Raw genomic sequence first — 20,774 nt, forward strand, 5'->3', positions numbered from 1 at the left:
TTTGTCTGTCAAACCACCGTCCTGCATTTACTTAGACAGTCCCGGGCATTTTCTGTCATTTTGCTCCATCACTGTTGTTTTCTTGTCATTTTGATAAATGACAGAGCACTCACGGTTTTTTTTTTGCACAAAATATCTACAAGAAATTCAAAATGTTTACAAATATACAAACAGTTAAAACGTCATTCTACTGTCGGTGCTACTGGTCATAGTTTAAATTATGTATTAACCTAAAATGCTAAAGATCTGTGCTAGTCTCTGGTTTAATTATTCTATATTTAGTGGATTCTGAATGTTATGGGCAGTTTTCAGTATCTGTCATTTTAAAGACTCAACAATAATCACAAATGAATAAATACAAATAATCATTGGTTGCAGCCAAACATCATTTGCATTAACTAACAAGACTCATGATTCTGTGTAGGACCTTCATACATGATAAGGTTTAAATCAGAGAATAAATATATAAAATAATATTATCCTTCCACAATGAATGCATGTTTGGAAAAGTCCATCATCTGACACATTCATTTGTGTGTGTGTGTGTGTGTGTGTGTGTGTGTGTGTGTGTGTGTGTGTGTGTGTGTGCGAGCAGCAGAGGCTGGAGCTTTGTGTTCCGGTGTATAATGAGCCGGGCTGCTGGGCCTCAGACAATGCCTAGAAAGCAGCGTACAACTGGCTGCGTTTGGAGCGGCTCCAGTCAAAGCAGTGGGGAGGTGAGTGGGAGGTTGTGGTGGGGGCAGGGAAGCTGGAGACCCGGGTATGACATCACCTCTCCTGCCCCGAGCCATGATGTAATGGATCAAAACAACACACACAAAAAAAAAAAAAAAAAAAAAAGCTCAGGTGCTTTGCTGTGCAGCCATTAACATCTACAACAATCACCGGGGGGGGGGTGGTGGAGAGGCATCATTACATCACCGCGGCAACGGCGTTTGCATCTAGGGAATATCAGACCTTCCTGCCCCCCCCCCCCCCTTGTTTAAAGCTTTCTAGGAAGAAACAGCCCATTTTTTTTACTGACTAATCACAAGCTGCACGTACAGGCTAAAGAGGCAGCGAGCATCGATCTTAGGGGATTGTGACAGTGATGTGAAAAACGCCACTTGAGAATAACAGAAATGCACTCACGCTCAATTGCCATGTGTGCTAAATGCATGAGGCAGAGGGGGGGTGGAGCCTCATCTGCCATTTGTAAACAGTCTGTGAACCCGGCTGCTCCGAGCATTTACAGCGAAGGACACGTGACGGCTTTTGTTTGCTGATGCGTAGCATTAAAACCATAAAAACCCCATTACGCTGCAGGATGACAACAGAGCACACACACACACTAGCACACACACACACTAACACACACACACACTAGCACACACTCACACAGGGGGGTGATAGAAAAAGCAAACATTACATGGCATCTTTAAATCTCGTCCACATTCTTCAACGCCTTTATTCAACTCTTTGCATTCATGAAAAAGAGAAAAACAGCAGCAGCCGCAAACATTTCAAGCATTTTGATTTGAGTCAACATGTTTTCCAGCAAACAACAGGAACAAAATGCATTTTGTTTCTGCATCACAACCACAACACAGCGGAGATAAAACAGTATTTCAGCATCGTTAAGCATTCACATTTCACATCAGGTGCATACTTGCAGGTATCAAGCACTAAAAGAAGTGAGCCAATAGCTCTGTCATATCTGGACTGCATGTCTGAGGTTCCCTTCCTCAAACAGTATTTCAGTTCCACCAACAATATCCTTTGTTTTGGGTCTTTCATGACCTGCACATCCATCCAAGCTCGACAGCAAGAGCGTAAACATGGAGTGATATACTGTGATAAACCTCTGACACCTGTAGTTTAATATATATTTTGCTGCACATGATGGTGTAGGGGAAACAAACTCAAGTGTCTATATTTATTACGGTGGAGGAAAATGTCACCCAGTGCGACAGTGTGGAGAATAGTGTATGGCACATATAAAATATATCAGCCTTTGGATACACAGACAATACCTGAAGGATCAATTAATTATTGGCAACGGCCTTTTTCCTCAAACAAAAGAAATCACAAACCTTGCAAAAGCAAAAATTCAGTTTCCAGTCTCGTCAGACTTGCAGTGAGCGAGCAGGTAATTCTTCATGATCTTGCTCAAGCAAACTCCGACTCACGGACACACGCCGACTATTTCAGGATCAAACCCACTCTCATTTATTGATCTGTGTCTTCCCTCGTTCGGCTGAATGTGTATGTAAGCCAGCAGAAAGCCACACGCAGAGGGAACGCAGCACTACTGACTGCCAGCTAGGTGCATTAATCCTTCAGTCCCATTTACAACACCTCGAAACAGCATTGTTACAGTGAGAAAGATGATCTAATGAAGAGACCGTGTTTCGCAGCCCAAGGCATTATTTCATCTGTCGCGCTGTCGTCACCCGCACGCTGCTCTGAAAAGAATGTTGTCAGGAACACGTGCAGCCAGGCGTGTTTTAAACGATTGTATTGGCACGTGCACAGGGGGGCAAAACGTCTGCCGTACCCCTGCACCTGCTGCAAGGTGCACACATCCGAGTGGGGAATGAAAAGAGATGCTTCCGGAGAAAAAGTGGTGAGTGAGTAAGAGTGAAAAGTTGATAATGAACAAGAGGTTTCCGGATCGGGTTATAGACTAACTGTGGAAGGTTACGAAGGGAAGTCTTTAACTTTTCAGTGACGGTGGGGGGAGGCGGTGCAGTGAGGTGGTCTCACTGTGTCAGGCAGCTGCAGGAAGTGAGCTTCACCTTCATGTTTCTTGCCCAATGTTCCCGTTTCTCTCCATTTCATGAGAGAGAAATGAAGAGAAGGGGAGAGGCGGCGTTTCACTGTGAAGGTCAAATGCATGTGGTGAGCTAAAGGTACAAAACTGACGATTCCACAACCTTTTCAATTAAAATGCAGTTCAGTGGGTTCATGTGGTCTGTACCAAGACAATTAACAAACAATAAACGTTTATGCTAAACTTTTTTTTACTGCGTCACATCGGTGTCAAGACCCTCGGTAATTGGGCTCTAAGTAATAGTATATGAAGGTTTGATTTAAGTCTGTGTGTGTGTGCCAGACTGTTTCAAACTGAACCACCAAACCACTGTGATCACAGTCTTCTATCACGTCTTTCTCAATATTACGATGTGTATACGAGGACTGTGCACCCAACACAAAACCAGACAGATACACAAATTATATTTCTGACTCAATGAAAACATTTTTTTTAACCCTTATTTACCCAGACAACGTTATTAATATCTCAAATATCTCCTGCAGCAGCTACTTCAGCTCAACACTGATCAAACAGCTCTGCTTCCAATTGTTCGGAGAGATTGGGATAAAATTTTAAGTGACACGAACAACAAAAACAAGCGTGCTTTGTTATCCTCGCCACGCGTGCTCATTACCATCTAAATAAATGTCATCTGTCAACCCTTTTGAAAATACTCAGCTTTCAAAAAGGTCTTTGAATGTCAAAACCGACATGAAAAGCACATCAAATGTCAGTTAGTGTGTTCTGTAACCGGCTGAGGAATGAACCACAGCTGGCTGTAAATCAGTAGCTCAGCTTCCTCTGCGGCACGAGGCAAAGTTTCACCCGAATTATCGAGCTAAAACTCAAAACGCCCAAAAATATCCGTTCCATTTCCATCAAAGCAAAAGTTCCGATTTGTTGCTAAGAATAACTATAAACGCAGATTCTGCTTCCGGTGTCTGTGTTGAGAGGTTTGGAAGAAGCAATGAGATGAATGTACTGCAGCTCAAAAGGCTTCTTGACTGTGTTAGATAATATAGAAAATAAATGAGGTGAGTCGTCCTTCATCAATCTCAATGCTCATGTTTGATAGTCAACTCATGTTCACTGTCTCGACTAATTACAAAATAATGTAAAAGACCTCGAGCTGAAACAATTAGTTGATGAATTGGTCAAAACAAAACGAATCTGTCGGTACTGAAATGACTCATTGAACCTTGTGAGTACATTTTCAACCCAAATGAGTTGGATCTTCAATTTATTTGCTTATTATCTCAGTTTTACAGTAAACTGAATGTGTTGATGAGACAAAGGAGGAAATTTAATAATTCAACTCAGGAGAATTGTAAATAGAATTTATATTTTATGCAAGTAAACATTAGTGAACTCATTGAGAAAATAATGGAATGATCGTGAAAACAAACAGCTGCAGCTCTAAGAAGCTCCTCTGAATAAAATTTGAGTCCGAACACCCGACGATGAAGGAATGCGGGAGGCAATAAAGCAATAATAATAAAAAGAGGTGTACAATGAACCGTCACTGCGTTCGCCACTGCAGCTCCGACACAATGTCTATTCAAAACGCAGGCTTTTGTATCCGTGCACAGCTGAAGCAGAGCAGGTTGTCACAGAGGACAGCTCTAAAAATAGGAGCTCGGCTTTTCCTCGGCCGAGAGTGGCAGGTTTGCTCTCTGTGCTCTCGCTTTTCTCAGCAGGTCTCACTACCCAACACCTTGAGCTCTGATCTTTTTCTCCTGCCTCCTCGCCATTCGGCCTGGACATCGCAGGACTGCGTGATGACGTACTGACATACGACACGTCGGTTACAGACCAAGCAGAAAGGGGCGCAAATGCCAGGCGTGTCTTTAAACGGCTGGTTGATGCTCGGATAAGTACCTTTAAGAGCCATGATAATCAAACGCTCAACACTTAGCATATTGACAGCGCTATCAGAAGATCATCGCAACGCTGACGCAAGACCAGCCAAAACCATGCACACAGTGGGACCAGCAATAATCCAGAGAGCCTGAAGACAAGTGAAGATCACTATCAGGACCATCAGCAGTGTTTCAGATGCTACGCACCTCAATCAGCCAAACTGTCGCCATTATCTCAGTTTACAAGCCCATAAACTGTACCAGGAGTGATGTTTATCATTTCCCTGTCATCACTCGCCAACATGATGCGCTCTGTTCCCACAGGAGCATTTTTATTCGCTGATCCAGAACAAGATAACGTGTACGGAAGCAAAAGATGGAGTGATTTCTGAATAATTGAATTTGTGTCGTGCTGTTGAGGTGATGGAAGTTGGGTGTGGTGCAGGATTCCCTCTTCTTCGCCTTTATCCACCATCAGGTGCCATCAAATGGAAGGAATTTATTAAGGAGGTCTACAGATACAACTAACGGGGAACAGACGCAGATAAACCCACTGACAGAAGCACAAACACAGACGCCTAGAAAAGCAGACGACACACACTCACTTCCACGCTGACACAGAGCAAACACAACAGACAACAGTGTTAATAGATACAGTACCTGGGGTTTATTGCATTCCTGGGAGCCAGAATAAGGAGAGAGCCATGGAAAGAAGAGAAGGAGATGAAAGTTATCAAACATGTCGTCTGCCAGTCGAGGAGGAGAGAGATTGCTGGTGAAAGCGTCACCGACACTTTGACATGTACGTTCACAACGGTGGCAACTGTGGACTGAGTATAAGCTTGATTCAGTGGAGCCCTGATGGCGACCGACTATCTGTACCTTGGAGAAAGTGTCAGAGTGACGGTGTGTGTTTTATAAAAACCCTTTCTTTGTTTTCCTATTTATAAGTGAATGGATATTTAGATTTCATGGTTCTCTAGTTCTGTGAAATGATCCTCATTGGATTTCTGTTTAAAGCTTAAAATAAATGGTTTGTTGGAGAAAATTCCAAAAAGTTTATTCACGATGAACACAAAGATTAAATCAACCTACAGGCGAAGTCTTTCTCATTGTTCTTCGACTCAGCACATTAATGAACATTCAAGGTGAAAATTCAACTTTCTCACTGCTGCTGCTCAAGGACTGGTAGAGAACACACAGACACATTATTATTATTCTGGGTTGCACACACATGCTTTTTTTTTTTTTGGAAGATGCCTGCAGATTACTGAACAGATCACTTCATCCTCATTAACACTGCAGGACATCCTCCACCCCTAACTACACATTAATACTCCAATCAAGATGTGCTATAGTAGTTTTTAATCACACAAGACTGTTTGGTGGTGAACATTTTCACTGACATTTGAAGAGATTCAGCTTTGAACCAGAACAATCTCAGACAAACTGGGACGTCTGGTCACCGTAGATAAGAAAATCAATACCGCTGCTGTGTGTGTGTGAAATATGAAGCCACAGCTAGCAGTTAGCTTGAAGATAGGGGGAATATCTCACCTGGAACCATAAAACAAATTCTCCTTTTTACAATTAGGTGTTTGTATATGTTTAACACACAGTGTATCGTGTGATTACTGAGGCAGATTTTCCTCTACCCTTCTTCCCCTGGGTTTCAAACCTAAACCAAGGGCTGCTGCAGACAACGATGGATTTTTCATCAATCATCTTCCAGCCTTGACGACATGTGAGATCTGAAACCATCCAGATGTAAACACATCACAGAAACCGACGAAGATCTTAAAGACGTTTAAGTTGTCGGTAGATGAGTGAGCAATGTCATCGTCAAGGACACTCCAACAGAGCGCCTGATTGCCGGTGGACACATCGGCTGTTACAGGGATTAAACCTGTGTCCCTCTGATTACGGGGCGGCCTCCCGAACCACCAGGTAGCCCGGGTGAAGGGAAAGAGTGAAAGGAGTATTGATTGTCTGCCTCCTGCTGCTTGTATATTTATAGAACAGCTGTATGTGGAGCCTCGGATGCCCTCCTGGCCGCTGAGTTAACCCAGAGGAGGAGGAAAAGGACGACAGTGGGTGAAGGAGACATTAACCACATTATAATTTGTTACGGATAAAATCAAGAGTGTAGCGTTCAGGAAACACGAAGCTTTAACAGAAGCAAATATCACCACGTCATTTCAATCTGACTGACAGACAAAGCCCTTAAGTGAGCGGCTGAGAGAGAGAGCACAGCCGAAATAGATATGTGTGTGTGTATACGTGTGTGTGTGTGTCTGAGAGTGTGTGCGTACGTGGTTCGACAGCACAAATGGCTGTTGATATTTAAGAGCAAGATTATGTGTGAGCTAAAGTGCAAAATGGAGAGGTGATGAAAAATGGAGATTAAGAGCCTCTGCGAGGGAGAACATGCAAAAGTCAAGCAGTGTGCGGCTGCTAGAAATAACTAGTGTCTACCGTGAACAAGGAACCCGAGTGTTAACCCGCAGCTCTGAGCACGCGGGACACATGTTGAATACTAAACACTGTCCTCTTTCACTGCCCTGATTTAACCAGGACACGACGGCGTTAAATTATTTTTACAAATCTGTCATTAGCTCTTTGCGTCCAATGATAACAAACTAACAATTTAAGTTAAAACCACAAGTGCATGTTACTGTTCTTGTGTTTTAGATGACAGCTTCAACTGCATTACTGAAATCAAATGACACGATACTTGCAGCAAGAGCACAACTTCAGTAAGTTATAGTGACATAATAACAGGAGGAACTTACTCGTACTATGAATCAAAGGGTTTTAATGTGGAGGAAAAATGAGGTGTGCACTTTGACAGTAAATCTGAACGGTGCGGTGAAGCCAAAGCTGCCATCTTTCACCTTAGAGATATAGCAAAGGTCAATCCGATCCCTTCTGGACGAAGCTGGGACACTAACACACTCAAGAGAGAAGCTCTGGTGCTACTTGGGTGTAGTTTCTCGAGACAGATGTCTTCAGAGTTGCAAACACAACTGAGACAATCGTGGTTTTGGAGGTCGGATGAAAAATGGTTTTCGTCCTGTGCCAGAGGAAGAAAATCCTGCCTGATAGGTGGTAATAAAAACGGTGGTGGCGATGTTTGAGATAAATGCTCCCGTATAGACTGTTTTATGTTGACTCAGATACATTATTATTATTAAAAATCTGTAAATGATGTACACGGGACAGATACGTCAGTCACTACTGTGATTAGGGACAAATTAAATTCTCCTTCCCTTATAAATAAAAACACAATTTCAGACTAAATCTAATTATTTTTTTTACCATCAACAGTATTTGTAGGTCAGATATTAAATAATTTCCAGCCAACTACTTTCTTAGTGTTTCAAGTCCCTTTTTAGAATCTTATAACTAAGTCCTATGTCTCACAAATACACCCACACACACACACACACACAGGGTTGGCCACTATTTTCACCCAGCGAGACGATGTGTGTGAAAACCCTGCTAAATAAAGACTGGAAAACAAAATGGAGATTCAGTGTGATTATAGGGCTTCTTTAGATGGACCTCTTGTGTTTTCTAGTTCTCATCAATACACAAATGTTCACGTCAAGGTGATTGTAAGGTTTTATACAGGCTCTGAAACAACCAGTCAATGGAGGAGAACATTAAACTTTTCTCAATCCAACAAATACATCTTTATTATTTCTCATCCAAATCTTCCAAGTGACAGTAATTATCCAAACAGATCAAATGAAATTTTATTTACAGACTAATGAAATAATATGCATTTATTTAATTTAGACAAAAAAAATCCTCACAACAGACAACAGCTCTGCGGAGAGTGTGTGTGTGTGTGTGTGTGTGTGTGTGTGAGCAGTCTCACTGGGAGTCCCACTACTGGGTCAGCATTCCATTTATATTTTAGTTATTACGCTGGCACTCTCCATAGCAACATACGATGACTGAGCATGTTCAGTCCGTTGCCCGGACACAACAGCAGCTCACACAGCTGTTCACACATGCTCATCCTACGGTTGCTACAGGGGATCGAACCTGTGACCTGGCGGTTACAACCTAAGGCTGTCCTGCTGGGAGCAAAGATTTCTTACGTCAGGATAACGAGTTGATGCAGCACTGAGGACAAAGACTGCCATTGGCCCGTCACATCTCATCATCTTCAAAAAGCCATTAAGTTTCACATGAAGAGCTTCACTCTGCTTTATTATAAAATAATTATTCATAATCTCATCCTCACTTGAGCTGAACTTTGAAATTTGTTTCCTTAATGATTTTTGCCTTTATAGCAGCGAGTGTATGAATTAAAGTTAAATCCTGTCTGAGCCAAAACCCTCCAGCAGCCGCTACGTAGCTCGATTAGCTGCCGATCTATAAGGCATCTGAAAATTAACGTAATAGTTTAAAATGGTTATTTGTCCAACGAATAGTTACTGCAAGATAAAACAGTGAAAATCCTCACAATGGAGAAACGACGTAGAAAATACTTGGGATTTTTGATGGAGAATTGATTAACTACTATAAAATTATTGCATATTTTGTGAGCGTTATCTCTACGTACTGGTTTGGCGATTAGAGTTATTAGTAATTCAAAGACATTTGCTCGATCCCTGTGAAGCTGTGACGGACACGTTTCAGTATTTTCTTATATTTTTTATAAGTGAAAAATGCTTCTGCAGTTTGATAAATCGTGACGATAATAATTTACATAAAACTCTAGCGTAGACGAAAACCAAATTGAGAGAGTGGGGCTGTCTTCAGAAGAGGGATTCCTCATGTTTACTTTGACAGGAGTGACTAAGCTGAATAAAAAAACTTCTCCTACTGAAGAGATTTCCTTCTTCAATCCCAAGTTTCTCCTCACTGCATGTCTCACCTCTGAAATATGCCTCGGGGTAGCAGGGAGGAAAATCTGAGCGGTGCCTGGCGTTCTAAATGCTGGAGATTAGCAATTCTATGTAAGCTTAGCATCCGTCCAGATTCATTGCCCTGTCACTCCGTCCGCCTCCGCCCCTCTGTCATCAGCAGCGGTGGCAGACTGCACTCACGTTAAGTTAGCTCCCTTCCCTACTGTACTTCTGAGTGCACTCGAGCACAGCCCATTTGGGATTGCTGGTTGCCATGGCACCGCTCCATCCTTCCCACAGGAACGATGCTCGAGCGAAAAGAGTTGAGTGTGTGACGCGAGATGTTGGGCCATGAGAAAGTTCAGTGCGGTCTTCTGAATCAAAAACACAGGCGGTCTAAATATAGAACCCAGGGTGGGGCTGCGCTGAGGCAGGAGGAAAGATGATGTTCACTCCATTTTTTCCTTTTTAAGCGCGATTGTTCCGAGAGGAACCCGCACTCTGACAGAACCCCCCCACGGGAGCGTCGGGAATGAAGGGAATGCAGTCAAATTGTGCAGAACAGGAAAACCTCTGTGCAGCAATTGCGTGCTGGGTATTTACATCATTAGTGTGAACAAGCTTCGCTTCCTATTCCCAGAGAATGGAAGCACAGAGGGGAGACGTTCTGGTGCAAGACAACAGCCGACTCTCTCTTCCACTGCTGGAGTCAAATCCCTTCAGATGGGTGAAGTCAATACTCTGTGCCATGACTGGATCTTTAATAAGTCAGAATACATTTAACAGGTGAGACTCAGGGGGTGAAGCGGATTGTTCACTAACCAGAAGGTCATCAGTTCGATCCACAACTTTTCCAGCCTGCATGCTGAGGCGCCCTTGGAAAATGCACTAGACCCCAAATTACCCCTGACAGTTGTATATGTGATGATGTGTGATAGGAAAAAATGTAAAGAAGCAGTGTATGAATGGGTGAATGCGATTTAAAACAAGTCAATTTACCAAAGTGAATTCTCCAGACTAGCTTCTCCTTCAATTTTCTCTAAAAATAACGAGCCAGTCACAATATTCTCATCTTTAACTGCTATTCTTATTTGACACTAGCCTAAATTAATATTGTGTTAAAACACTACAGCCTTAGAATCTAAAGGGGAGTTGATTTTAGTTCAGAGCTTGTTTCTCCAGTCGACATATTCATCGTACTACATTGATAAAACTTCAAACTTTTTCTGAATTGTGTCAGTGTTTGTAGTAATACTTCTTGTATTTCATTAACAAACAGTGAACTCTGGTTGGTTTATTCTCTGTTCACAGTCGTCTGCAGGGAAACCAACAGATATTGTTTTAAGCAGAGATGCATCAGGAGACAAACTGCTCTGCAACCTTTTCAGACAGTCTTCCATTCTGCTTTGCTTTTCATACAAACAACTTGTCATCACTTGTTCTCATATTTGTGACAGTTGTACAAAGAGATTTCTACTTTTCATATGGGCCTAATCTGAAACCTTTCGAGGCCGGACGATGTGATGTTGTGCACTTCAACCACGAGGCAAAGGCAAGTGTTTGAGAGACGTTCAACAATTGATGACATTTTTTATTTCCAACTCCAACAATCATCGTGTATTCATCTCAAACCCCTTGTTGAGGTCTCAACCCACCACATTAGAGACAAAGCTTCCAAACTAAACTCATTTCATTTCCAATAGTTGGATGATGATCACACAGCAACATGCTTTCTGAGAAAATATATTCTCCGGGGCACTCGTCTCTTCTAAAGCCAAGAAAACAATGATTGTTTTCGCTGCTATGATGCTCTTAAGTGTGTTGTGCAGGGTGCGCAGGGAGTTGAAGTGCATCTGCTGGACGAAAACACTGCAAAGACACGAATAACATCACACATTGCAGGATTTTCCTAAAAAACGCAAGCACAGACAAACAGGGTTTCTGAAGAAGCATTTGTGATGCTCAAAGAATCGCAAATACTCTTATTAAAGAGAGCACAGTGACACACTGAAGCCAGCAGGAGCTACAGAATAAACACAAGTGTGGGAAAGACAATTCAACGCTACAGGGACGACAGTTATTAGGCCACTGTAGTACGAGTTCCCTGCTCAACCAAGGGAACGACACACGACAACACAACAACCTACAACCCAGAGTTAGCTACGACCACCAAAGACAGAGGGAACAGGTGGACGACACGAACCTTCAGCTACAGCTCTGAAGCAGGACTGCACAACTGGGTCTGATGCAGAAGCATGACACACAAACAAGAGCACGAAGACGGCAAAACACAGCAACACTAAGCTACATCTGTGGGTACACAGCGATCCACCGCAGCCAGGGGGCAAACACAAAACTGTATGTGCAACTCACCGTGTGGTATCCCCGGGCTATGGGCGGCTTCCCGGTGGGGTACGGATCCACTGTGTCAATGATTGTCTGCCTCTCCCCCTTCTGGTTGATCTTCCGAAAGCGCCGACGGGATTGTCTGTGCGATGCTTGCCGCTGAAAGTACTCCTCATTTTCATCCATATAGTCCACCTGGAAATGATGGGGAGCGGAGGGGAGGGAGAGAGAGCGATGAGGGAGTTACTGCCTTCGTCCTCATTCACGCCCATCCCCACTCCCATCTCGAAAACACACACACATCCCAAAAACCCCACCCTCCTCCTATACTCTACCATTCCTCCACCTCCTCCTCCTCCTCCTCCTCCTCCCTGCCTTCTGCCTCTCTCGTTGCGTAAAAATAGAAGTGTGTGTGTGGGCTACACGCTGCACACCTACGTCAAAGGGTGCTCGCAACGTGATAAGAGACAGAGAGGGGGAAGAAACGGGGGCTTGAGTGAGGATTTTGGATGGAAGGAGGTAGAAGAGAGTGAGAGGACTGATGGGGGATAGATCGGTGGACAGAGAAAATCACAGATGAAGGCTGGCAGAGTAAAAGATGAACACAGAAACAGAGATGCTCTCAAATCTGTTAAACATATTAACGATGAAATTACATGTTTTTCGTTTTAATGAACTGGGAGGAGGAAAAAAAAAATACATCTTCAAGTGGAAACTGGCACAGAACAACACTTTTAACATAAAAGTCAGTGAAGTCATGCTGCTCCGTTTTCTGAAGTGTTTCTGGCTGAACGTTTCTCAAACGAGACCGCACTGTTCCCCGGTGGCTTTGGGTCACGATGGAACGACGCATCTGAGTTTTCTCTTTTTCCTTTTCCTCCTTAATTCTGGGCCTATTCCTCGTCTCCTGCCACTTTCACTGCGGCTTCACATTTCACAGTGCTCAGCCTTTGGGATTACACCGCCAAAATCACTCCCTCTCTCTGCCGTACCAACTGCTGCCATGACAACGGCAGGGGAGTTGTGTGTGAGTGAGAGCAAAAGTGTGATTGTGTGTCTAATTGCAAGTCTCTGAGCAGTGTGTGTGTGTGTGTGTGTGTGTACAGTACGGACACACCAGTGGCTTATTTTTCGTTCTTTTGCAGGTCTGCGTTTGCATCTCTCCTGTGTGTGATCTTCATGTTTCCATATAAACCCCTCTCGCTGATTGTGGGGCGGTTTGGCACCTATAATAGCAAGTGGGGTAAGGCCACCAATTGTCTGCAGCGAGCAGCGTGTTATTACTGAGAGTTTGTGTGTCTGATACAGTAGAGGCTCAGTTAACAGATGCAAACCCCCCCCACCCCACCCCCCTTCTTCTACAGCGCACATTCATGCAGCAATTACAGCATGTGAAAGGAAGATTACTGAGATGCTCTGTGCCAACCACTCGTTATCGCAAACTATTTCAAGGCTCTGGTTATATTTGATGCCTTCCCTTTACAAACATGGCACAGGATGGATCTGTATGAGTGAGAAACGGTGGAGAGTACGTAGGTAGGTGCGTGTGTGTGTGTTTAAAGAGGCATGCCATGTTAGACACCTGGTCAAAATATGCATTTAGCAGTTTGCAGAAAGATTGGCGTCTCATAATGGCTTAATTAACGAGAGCGTGTGCAATTTGGGTGGTTGAAGTAAAACATAGTCAAAATGTTTGTTCATAGATCTCAACACACGGGGGCCACATCCAGAACAACATGTTTTTATTTTAAATGTATTAAAGATCTCAGTCTAGATGAGCAGTTTAGGGCCATGACAGTTACTTGGACGTAATATACACGAGGAAATTAACTGGATATTGGAGAAATTCATCTAGAGATTACTAGATAATGACAATAATCATTAGCTGCCTTATTTATCGCTGTGGCTTATTTGCGGCCGCTGCGAGCAGTTTTCAAGGTTCTCTTACTGGTTTGGTGTTTCATCAAACGGACAGATGTGATAGCGATCTGTGATTTACAGCTGTTATAAGTTTGCACAAGGTCGATTTTGTTTGGAATATAGGCTACCGCGCCCTGAAGTGCAAAATAAATTAGCCCAGCTGCATTTGTTGTGATGTTCAGGCCTGGAGGGTTTCTGTTCAACAGATGACTCCATTGTGTTGCTACCTCTTGCCTCTGTGCCCCACGGAGACAGTGACGAGAGTTTCTCAACAGCTTCTTCTGTGAGTCAGCGTTTGCTTTTCCATTTGAAGTGGGACAGAGTTTCTTCCCAGGCTTGCACTCGCATAACCCCACACGTTGGAAGGACTCCAGCAAAGACACGGTTAAAATACGGCCGCGCTTTAACGCGGCAATAAAATATCAATAGGTCGTGCTTACACAGATTATTCTAAAACATCACAGGGCTAACTGTCAAGGACGATATACTAAATTACTCTGTTGTATGTAGCCTGCACTTGTTGACCCACATGGGTATAATTCTTTCTTACATAATGGAATTACAAAATGAATGACAGATGAATAAGTCTCGGTGCTGCTGGTTTTTTAAAGCTCTGACACGATGCATGAATCCAACAAAGTACTTTTTATGACAGAAAAGAACTTGAGAGTTTCTGCCACCACAGAATTAAGTGAAGGGCAATGTGATTTACATGAAGGCGGGTTTACAAAGATTCAATACTGGTGGTTTAAATATATCTTTCAGAGTTTGTTAAAGGCCAATATGTTTTACACTTTGTTATGTTGGAGCCATTCCTCAATGGTTGTGTAGCAGGAAAATCTTTTTGCGTTATATTTTGTGGTGTTGTTGGTGTGAGGCTGTGTGAGGGTTTTGTCTTTGACACCTGTTTTCTAAAAGTCTGAACAAAGGTACTCACCACAATCATCTCTGAGGGTTCCAGGACGATGCACTCACATCCGCGCCGTAGGCTGCCGGCTGATCGCTTTCCGAAACTAGAAGAAAAAGATTTAAATCGTTAAAAGTAAAATCAACCGAAAGTGGAGAAAAAAGTTTATTTCCCTGAAGAATCCAAAACTGAAAGCACCTTCGCGTATTCGTTTTGAGCCACACAACAGCCACTTCGATGTATGTGTGCGTTTATATGGAACAGCTGTGCCCAACATTTTGAATATGCAGTATGGAACTGTGCTTTAAATATGTGGAACAGAGCAGCTTTGACTGGACAGTTCCTTCTTTCAGCCGTCACCCCCTCCCACCTGGAGGGAAACACTCGCCTCTGGAAAAGTTCCCCATCATGACGTCCCAGTTTGTAAAGTACGCCTCGCTCCTGATGAGGGGGCCATCGGGGGGAATATTAAAAACAGCACAGACCGATATGCCTTAAAGAAAAAGTCGGTGGTCAGGGAAATTCTGAGCATGAGGAGATGCAAACTTGTGGGTTTGATAGAGAAAGGCGTCTTTGTCCAGCGCCCGACCTCAATGCCGACACATAAGGGCGTCCTTGTTTGTTATTTTTAGCGTCCTTTGAAAAAGAATGTGACCCCCATCTTGTTGGTTTGCTGATTGCCTTGTTAGATAAACGCCAGTGACCCAAAAAAAAAAAAACCAGAGTGCCGTCAAGTTTGTGTTCTTTCCCCCGCGCATAGAGGAGTTTCTTCTTCAATTTTTATTGAAGTGAAGGTGGAAGTGTAAAACATTCAATTAGTACAGAACCTTTAGAGCTGAAATAATTATGTCAATTACAGAGAATGATTAAGTGGACGATTAACTGATTGATCAATTAAATGAATAAACAAAGGAAACTACATGAATATTTTCCAGTGTCTTTATTTTTATGATAGAAATGTTTTACTGAAGTATTAACAATTTTACTGACACGTTTATATCATTTATTTTTCAAATTGTGTATTTCTTATTTTATTAACTCTATTTTACATTTTGTAGATTTTTTTTGTCCATTAATTGATATAACGCAAATAAAAAGAAAAATATTTGCTGCTTCCAGCGTCTCTAACATTTCTGGACCATCTTTATCAAATATGAAAGCAAATTCAATGTTTTTTGACTGACAGCTTATACATTGTGGAGTTTCACGACTTCTAACGGACTAAAAAAAGTTGATGCATTAAGAAAGTAACTGACATCGTCATCAGTTCAAAACCTGCGTCAATTGATCCAACAAATTCTTCACATTGATAAAACTGCAGCAGTGGAAAGTTTTCCCGAGCGCCCCCAGACGAAGTGAGCAATGAGTAGCGGAGTGTGGCTACCTGTGCCGCGGCTGCGGAGGTGGCAGTTTTCATCAATCATGCCGACAGGTGCAGACCTCGGTCACAGCGTGGGCTAAATGCTTAGCAGCCCGGGGCTTGTGGATACATGTTGCGGGGTATACAGCTCGATCTGGCAGTGAAATAAACACCAGGCAGCTGCAAAGAGCTGGTGCTGCTCTACCTGCCACTTTGGCAAAGAGCAAATAATGATTTTCGTGGTACCTTTTATTTTCTAGGAGTCGATTTAGCTGGCTTTGCTTTTCTCTTTCTGCCTCCTTTCACTGACGAGCCTTTGTGGGGTTTTTGTGTTTTCTTTTTCTCTTCTGTCAGCCGTTCTGTTGTTTCCAGGCCAGAGCAGCAATTTTTTTTACTCTTTTTGTTTTAATTTGTCAACTTTCTGATGCTGCGTGAACAAATAACTCCGTATGAACAAATAACTCCGTATGACTCACAGTAACTTCTGAGGATAAACTGAAATCAAAGACTATACGTGAATGACTGGCCGGACCACTGTGAGAAGAGAGAAACAGAAATGCAGTCGGAGCGTTAATGCTGATGGCTGCAGTTTGCTTTGCCTGAGCTTCAGTCTAATGCCTTTCAACTCCGCTTGCATCCCTGACGTGCACAAGCTTCGGATTCTACCACAGGGCCAAACAAGGGCTAGGGTACGGAGAGCTTACTCTGTATTTTCACTCGTGTTCCAACGTGAAGACAATTGGCGTAATTCTCCTGCAACTTACTACGATGATTTGTCAGCTGGGTGGCGGCTTCAGAGGGACGAGCGAATGCTTTTGATCTGGTTTTGCAGACAGCCGGAGTCGCTACCAGCTCTTATCCTGTTGAGCCTCCCTCGGCTCACGCTCCTTGCGGAAAATAGGAGTACAGCGATTCCACCCTTCATGCGTCGGGAAACACGTTAGGCCACCAAACGCAAACGCCCGAGTGACATGTTCAATCATGTTCCTCCATTACATTCCTGACATTGGTAATCCAATCCTCCATTTTGCAGGAGGCAAATGCCACTGGCAATGTGAGATATTAAAGAGGGGATTATGAAAATGAAGCGTGGGGGGGGATTTTTTTTCCAACACAAAAAAACGTCTTGTTTGGAGATTAAAGCCTCCGCTGCTCTATGACGAGCAGATATTAAGCACCAAACCTGCCGTGGGTGAATGTATGTCAGGAAACAAACACAATGAGTGTTGAACAACGAACACTTGGACCGGGGTGTGGGAATCTCGGCTGCAAATCACCACCGTCACACGGCAAACACTGCAAAGTTTGACTCGCGCAAATATTTAATTTTATTAGCAGATGATGCGAAATCTAGTCGCTGTGAACAATTCATTGCTGAAGAATCCAGTTACACAAGCAGAGCGAAGTTGTGTGTGTTCTAACTGCAGAGTGTGTGTTGGCTGACAGAACTTACAAAACCAGATACGATGACGAAAAATGATAAGAAAGTATTTTGTAACACAGCACAAAACCATCGCAACACATATTTCTTTCTGTATTTGCTGTTTTCTGATTTAGCAGCTTATAATCACATTAATCTGAGAAACTATTCCGTCATGTAAATAGCGTCTACATCAAACTTGGCACATGACAATATGCAAATGATTTAAAAACCAAACAAACGTTTTAGTGACTAAACCTGCATTTAACAAATAGCACAACTTCAGCGCTCGGAAAAGAAAATGTGATGAGTCTTGCTAACTGTTGCTCAAAGATCACACGATTCCACTGGTTACCAACAAATTTGACTGATTCAAGAACATGTTTCAAATTCTGCATGCTCTTCTGGTTAATGCATCAAACCAGGAAATTTAAATATCATATTTGGATTAAAAAAAACATTTTATTTTGGTGAGAGTGTATTTTTAGAGAATGACAGTGCTCCCAGTTAAAATTCAACAAAAACTGAGTTTCTATAGCTCCCTTCATACAGGTCAGTCCAAAGTTTTTAGAGGTAGCAGATTAACAGCTGGAGACTAGTACGTGACAGATCCTTTACAGCTTCTTCGCTATTGCACCATTAAACTGTTCCCAAATTAGCTTCTGACATCAGACACTTTGCATGAGCCGGTTGCAGACAGGCAGCCAGCATCTCATTTTACAAAATAAACCCTTCAGCTCTCTCTCTCTCTTTCTCTCTCAGTTGACTGAATGACAGCTCTCCTGCCTCCGCGGCCTTGCATTCTTTCCCCCGTTACACAACAGACCCGGGTGTCTGGAATGTCATTCCACATGCATCACCAGCCTTTCACTCTGCGAGCCCGACAGCCCACTGCCAAAGCCTCAGATCCATCCTGCTGAGCGACTGAACCAGTGCAATCCCTAATCTGCAACCCCGGTCTGAGCTGGAGGCTGGAGGTGAATGGAGAGGGAGATGGGGGGGGGGGGGGTCTCTCTCCGCTCACTGTTAAGCTGTTTAGCTGAGTAAGTGGTGAGATCGCAGCAGATTTTTTAACCCACTTTGAGAAGGATGAAGATTAAACTCCCCAGTTATGCAAGACTTTGGACCCAGCACAGAGGGGGGTGGGAGGTCAGGAAAGGGAGGAGGAGGGGATTCTCTGGAGTGTTTGGCCACGACTGCTCGCTTAATTAAAAGAGCATCCAGTTTCAAAGGGTTTACCAACATCCCCACAGAGCTGCAGCTGACCGTCCAACCACCTCTTACCCCCAAAACATAAACGGAATTCCTCGGAGTAGCAGCGTGGCCACGCCACACAGGCACCCTGCCTCCAGACCTCTGCCTCCAGACCTCTGCCTCCAGACCTCTGCCCTGCCACTTCTGAAATAGAAGTCGACACAAGCCCAAGAATGTGCCACTGGCTCGTGACTTTTAATTCCCAAAATACAACTCACGTTATAACGGCAAAGAGGCACGGAGGTGGAGAGTTGAGAGGGAGAGCGACGTGGCTCGCCCGCGCAAAACCTTTCCAAAATCTTATCAATCAATCAATCATTGCTCATCTATCATTTATGTCCAACACCCCCCCCCCCCACAGCAGGAGCTCCATCGTTGTTTTGGTTCCAAAGTTGCCTAAAAGTTTGACGCCTCCTCACACACGAGCAGCACACACCCCTTCTCCTGGCAGCCGACTGCGCTCGCTGACAAATTCTAGAATAACATCAAAGTCATTCTCCACATTCCAGACTTGAGGGATTTACTGGGAGCAGCTCCCGGTTTGGAGACCAGTCAGAAGTTTTTCGGTAGCGCTTCAGTGAGTCGCACAGGGGATTTAAATAAGACGTCTGTCATCCGGACACTCACCTCACGGGCTGTCCACGCTGTTCCCAGAGTGACATGGCCCCCTGGCAAGATAAAACTGGATCCTCTCTCTAAAATATCCCCCTGCTGTTAGTCCACAGTGAGTCTGACGAGCACGCTCCGAGTCCCGAGACTTTGGTGTGACCGCGGCATATCGTCCCGTGCGCGCCCCAGTGCTGCTGCCTCAGATTTGTGTGAGAGAACGGGAGTGTGTGCCTCTGAAAGTGTGTGAATCAGCCTGTGTCCGATGGCTCTGCCCCCTTTCTCTCTCTCCCTTCCCTCCCTCCCTCTCTCTGTGTAATGTGGTGTATTGACTCCATCCAGCATTCCAGCGTACGAATCACTTCCTGCTACTGAGTTACGAGTGTGTGTGTGTGAGAGTGTGTGCGCTTTCGTCCTCCCATTTCAGTAAATGTTATTCATGAACGCTGACACATAATCACTGTGACACCAACTCATAAACTCATTTTGAAAAGTTACAGTCGCAAGTTGGGTGAACTTAAAATGTCTGTTGGTATCAAAACAATTTGAAAAAACGATTTGTTCTTTTAAAGGTCCAATGTGTAAGAAATTTAATGTAGAATAATCCTCATGATGTCTTCACTAGTTCGTTTCATCTAAACTGTATGAATTGTAGTTTTCTTTACCCCAGAAAAGACCCTGTATATTTAAATACTTTATATTTAAATACTTTATATTTACATGGAGGTGACCCTCTCTACGGAGGCCGCCATGTTTTTTACATGAGTCCAGACTGGACAAACTAAACACCTTTTGAGTTTTTATGACAATTAAAGTCTAACACAGGTTCTTTCTCATGTTTGGAAGGAGAGGGGGAGGTGAGGGGTGTTCAGCTGCAACATGACACTTCAACACTAGATGTCACTCAATTCTACACACTGTACCTTTAATATCCATGTAGTGTTTACTTCAGTTTCATCGAGCGCACGATAATCCATACTTATCAATTAGCGCTGATCCCAGGATGAATGTGGCCGCTAACAAAACAGCTAAACATGTAATGATTAGGCAGAAAGGTGCCTATTAGACTTCAATCTGCTTTACCGGTGAAAAGTAAACACAACCGGGGGATTAAATCTGACAAACAACTTCTGTCAATTTTGCTTAATTGGTGAAAACCTTTTCAGTGGATTGACATCTGCTGCCAAGAAATGCTTCAAGCTCTACTGAACCTTTTTTCCAGAAAATGTAAGTGAAGCTGACAAATCCTGGTTTCTGTTATGAGCTGATTCAGTCGACATGTGACTTTGGTTTGACTGATGATCAGGAAACGGGGCGGATGACCGGCTGTAAAGTCCTGAATGGGGCTTTCTACTAATGTTAAAAGGCAAACGGCAGCATGCAGAGAGGGAAGTGAAACCAGTACAAGGTTAAAATGCTCATCAGAGGGGGAAGTTTCACACAGTG

At 43.5% G+C, this 20,774-nt stretch overlaps 1 protein-coding gene across 17 annotated transcripts in view; it reads right to left on the reverse strand.

Moving 5' to 3' along the window:
* The window catches only part of rapgef2b (Rap guanine nucleotide exchange factor 2b), a 93,924-nt gene that overhangs the window by 32,166 nt on the left and 40,984 nt on the right, over positions 1–20,774 (reverse strand). For 9 of the 17 annotated variants that reach the window (XM_069531271.1, XM_069531266.1, XM_069531261.1 and 6 more), the window contains exons 5-7: positions 14,719–14,794; positions 11,889–12,056; positions 5,314–5,331 (exon numbers count right to left, since the gene is read on the reverse strand). In XM_069531271.1, the coding sequence (XP_069387372.1) occupies positions 5,314–5,331; positions 11,889–12,056; positions 14,719–14,794 (262 nt within the window). Of the gene's footprint in view, positions 1–5,313; positions 5,332–11,888; positions 12,057–14,718; positions 14,795–16,072; positions 19,283–19,349; positions 19,582–20,774 lie in introns of those variants that run through there. The other 8 variants (XM_069531265.1, XM_069531263.1, XM_069531272.1 and 5 more) reach the window with 5 other exon arrangements.

Source organism: Paralichthys olivaceus, chromosome 9 (assembly GCF_024713975.1).
Source record: "Paralichthys olivaceus isolate ysfri-2021 chromosome 9, ASM2471397v2, whole genome shotgun sequence".
Taxonomy (NCBI): Eukaryota; Metazoa; Chordata; class Actinopteri; order Pleuronectiformes; family Paralichthyidae; genus Paralichthys; species Paralichthys olivaceus.